The sequence below is a fragment of the Mchenga conophoros genome, linkage group LG22 (genome assembly GCF_057382185.1).
Source record: "Mchenga conophoros isolate Kocher_MC1m ecotype Shallow Benthic linkage group LG22, M_conophoros_male_GT1.1, whole genome shotgun sequence".
Taxonomy (NCBI): Eukaryota; Metazoa; Chordata; class Actinopteri; order Cichliformes; family Cichlidae; genus Mchenga; species Mchenga conophoros.
The window spans coordinates 29,343,260-29,347,114 of record NC_140546.1 but is presented as its reverse complement, the minus strand read 5'-3'; the positions used below and the strand labels follow the sequence as shown (position 1 = coordinate 29,347,114).

General features: G+C 42.9%; 1 protein-coding gene across 1 annotated transcript; it reads left to right on the top strand.

The window, feature by feature from the left end:
* Positions 1-357: 357 nt before the first annotated feature.
* On the top strand, positions 358-1,884 carry LOC146549675 (uncharacterized). Its single transcript, XM_085263182.1, has 4 exons — positions 358-485; positions 565-623; positions 707-1,761; positions 1,829-1,884. The coding sequence occupies exons 1-3, from the start codon at positions 445-447 to the stop codon at positions 1,756-1,758; spliced, it is 1,152 nt and encodes a 383-aa protein (XP_085119308.1). The 5' UTR covers positions 358-444; the 3' UTR covers positions 1,759-1,761; positions 1,829-1,884.
* The last annotated feature ends 1,971 nt before the right edge of the window (positions 1,885-3,855 follow it).

Genomic DNA, 3,855 nt, shown 5'->3' with positions numbered 1-3,855 from the left:
ACCCCTCTGAGTCCCTTCGCTGCACATCTTCTCCACTTTCCTGTCTCATCTTTACAAAAATTCTCTAATAAAGGTGAAAAAAAGCCCCAAAATGATTTATAAACTCAAGGCTCAGTTTTATATTTTCCCAGTTGCTATGGTGATGATGATGGGGTTTTTTCCACTACCCCTACACACGTAACTCTGTGTGAACAAAGTTACAGTCGACTGTAACCAAAAAATGAGTTAATCGACTCTGACTTCAGGATGAGACTTTGTCAGACCTGCTTTCTGGAACAATCTCCAGCATTCAGCCTGACAGCAGCACAACAGCAGCTGTAAACAATCTGCTCATTAGCCTGTGATTGGATACAGGTTGCAAGAAATGTCACCTCTTTGCGGCACACACATGCAGAGTGAGCAGCTTCAGAGTGTTTGTGTTACTGTTGCTTTGAGTAAGGCAGCATGCTTTGGAAATCTGGAAGGGCTTGTGGAGCTGGTTTGGGGTAAGGCTCTACTTTGCAGCTATTCTTAACCTTGTTGTTGTCCCATTTCTCCTGACCTTGATGTTTTGCTTCTGAGCAGGATATTGCTGATTTTCTTAGTTCAAGCAGAGCATGTGTGCTGTTCATGGGCTACACGAAGTAAGTGGGGAATTTATATGTTTAAGTTATTTTAGTGCTGTGATTGATTACCACAGTGGGCTTACACTCTATTTCTTTCTCAGCATATAGCCCCCAGATGCACAACGTTAACGGCTATGTTGGCTTTTCACAGCAAGATGGTAGACTAAGAAGACTAGATGGCAGCTATTCCCAGGATCAAATCAGACATGCCTTCATTTCTCCACGAGTAGCTCACAGCAGTAGCCTCAGCACAGGAACTACAGTTAACAGAGGCTATAGTGAAAGGCTTTCTGCTAGCAGCTATAAACAGACTGTTTCAGAACCAGCCCAAAGCTTGGTAAGGTTAGTGCAGAGCAGCTTGGTGACAAAACCTAACTGGTACACAAATGTGAAGGGCGTTAATGCTCTGGAGGTGCCAAACCGCTCCTCTTTTAGCCTTTCTGTTGCAAGTGGGAACTCGCTGAATGGACTCGGTCAAAACCAGAACAGCCTTCCTGATAGCAACAAGGAAATGACTTGGCCGTTTCAGCGTGGTGCACCCCAAACTAGTAAGGCTGGCTCCAGCAGTGCCGCATCTCTTCAAACTCTTACACGAAGCTCCTTGTTTAAACCAGCCTCTCAGCATTCTGTAGCACAGAAACCTGCCAGTGCAGCTGTACGGGGGCAAACATCAGCAAGCGCTCCTGCAAAACGGGTCACTCAACATAAATCTGAACCTTTAAGTATTGCTAGAGACTTCGCCGTCCATGGCTTTAGGAAATCATACGGAAACACATGGCTTCCTGCAAATACTGGGAACATCCAAGTAGGCTACATGCCGTCTTCCACTTCGAACATGATGGTGAGCTACAAACCCAGCTACACCTTCGCAGAGCGGAGGCCCACCAGTAGCAACCCTCTTCAAGCACCATGGGGAATCAGGAATCCAGCCCAGGAAGTTCATAGTCTGCCTGCCTATGGAAGTAACAGCAGGATCTATGAGGTCCCTGAACACTTTGGAGGCTATGCTATCAGACGGCTTGGTGACAAAGAGGTCGAGCAGGTGCCACAAACTACCACACCTCCCCCACAGCAGATGGAATATCTCAACCCAAGAAAATCTGAGCATCCGCGTGCCAAATGGATGACAATCAAGCTACGTCCAAGATACTAGAAGGTGAGTATCTCATTACTTTGTTCTGTTTATATCTGGCTGGTATCTAAAGTGTCTCTCCTACCAACAGGTGCAGCAAGAAGACATAGCTGAACGTTTTCTTAAATAAATTAAATTGAAATCTTGTCTTCTGTCTTGACTTCATCTCCCAGTTGTGAGGTACTATTAAAAGCCAACGCTTGTGTCTATGGATGTAGACTTGGTGCCCTCTAGTGAGTAAATGATGTGATGCTAAACTACTCTTTGGGGGGCGAAATTGCTCCTGATGCAAAGATCCACTTCAGAGAACACAATCTTACTCTAGCTTATTTCCAAACGACTGTTGGTTTTGGTTTTAAATTGTAGAAGGAAGTGCTTACAGGACATTTCTGACACAATACAGTGGTGACAGAGTCCAGTTATTGTAAACACTTGTGTCATTGTATGTATTAGCCTGGATGACTTACACCTTGCTCTGCCCAGATTAAAGAAAACGTGACGCAGTTAAGAGCTGTGCGTAAACGCCCTGCCTACAAAATGATGTCCTGAGTCAGATCAGTTGAAACATCTCAATTGCTTCCTGTGGGGGATGGGAGACTGGGCCATTTACTTTCTGGAGACTTTTTTTTCTTAAGTCTTGGCTGAAATCTGTTTAGACAGATGACTCAAGCTGCTGAGTCATGGTTCAGCTGTGGTCGTGTTGTAAGGGGACACTCCAATAATTTCTCGGCAAACTCACTTTCCTCTGAGTTTTAATTTGAACGTATTGTTCAGACTATGTCAGTAGTTGGATTTCTAGAGAAAATATTAAAATCGCTGTAAAACGGTTCCTGATGGCACGGAGTTAAAAGGACCCAAAAAGTGCACCAGAAGACCCGCTGTGGATCTATTGGGTCCACAAGAGCACCCTTCTAACAAGGAGTAGACTTCTATTCCTTGGGCTGTCCTGGCATGTATTGTGACAATCGTGTGTGTGTGTGTGTCCTTGCTTGTTACCCCCAGCAGGTCACTCTGACCTGCAGACAAATGCATCAGCTCTGCAGCTAGCCTGAGTGCTATCACTTGCACATCAGGACAGAAACAACCATCCTGCACTATCAAAGGAAAAACACTTGTAACTCCCTGAACACTTGATAATTGTACACAAAGTGATCACGTTTTTTGTTTCGCAAAACCTTGTTTTTGGTTTTTTTTTGGCAAAATGGCAACATGAAATTGAATCTATACACAGCGTGGGTGGATATTTTATTTTTTTTGTGGACTGAAACATTTCATCATAAAGGAGCAGAAGTGAAGATACTTTTCCAAAATCAAGTCTCTGAGGACGTTGTTTTCCTATACTTACAGTTCATGGTCGACTGCTTGTCATCAACACTGAACCTTGCAAATAAACCTCTAGTTTGAGATTTGGTGCCTTTATATACAAATAACCCTGAGTTATTCCTGGTGCATTTGTTATTGTGAATGTCACATAGAAAGCACTTGGATGGAGAATAAAAGCTTTTATGAATGAAACATGTTGTGCTTTTAGTGCTGAAGTAGAACAGTCACTTTACTATTTATGCATCACCAAATGCATGTTCAGCTCATTGATACTTTCAGGTCCTTTTAGATTAACAAAAAGGATATAAGCCAAAGTATTTAGGATGAGGCTCCTCTCGATCCTCCTCTTCCCCTTTTGATTCCCAATCTGACCCATCGTCTTGACAAGGGCACATATATAGTTTGAAGTCATTACAACAGAACTGTGGGATCATTCATATCAATTATACTTAATATAACAAAAAATATACATATGAGCTGTTGATAACCTTCCATGTTCCTTAGTGCTCCACAGTAAACAACTGCACTTTTTGTGCATCCATATTCACCCATGTACACTGAGCTACAAAGCAAACTATCATAAGGGGATAATGGCCTGCTTTACGTTCTCCCTCCTGAATTCACTCTGATTAAAGGGACAATGACAATATGAAAATCATTTAACTAAATAAGGTTCATATGTAATGTCTACATTAAGGTTGTCCTCTCCAACCTCTGGCTTTCCTTTTATGCAAGATGCCACAAACCAAACTCTTTAAGTCCAAACTCCAGTGAGCTAAACAAAACTCCTGGGAG

Coding starts and splice junctions, on each gene's coding strand:
- LOC146549675 (XM_085263182.1), top strand. CDS start 445: ATGCTTTGGAAATCTGGAAGGGCTTGTGGAGCTGGTTTGGG. Junction 486..564: donor GCTTGTGGAGCTGGTTTGGG/GTAAGGCTCTAC, acceptor GCTTCTGAGCAG/GATATTGCTGATTTTCTTAG. Junction 624..706: donor CTGTTCATGGGCTACACGAA/GTAAGTGGGGAA, acceptor TTTCTTTCTCAG/CATATAGCCCCCAGATGCAC.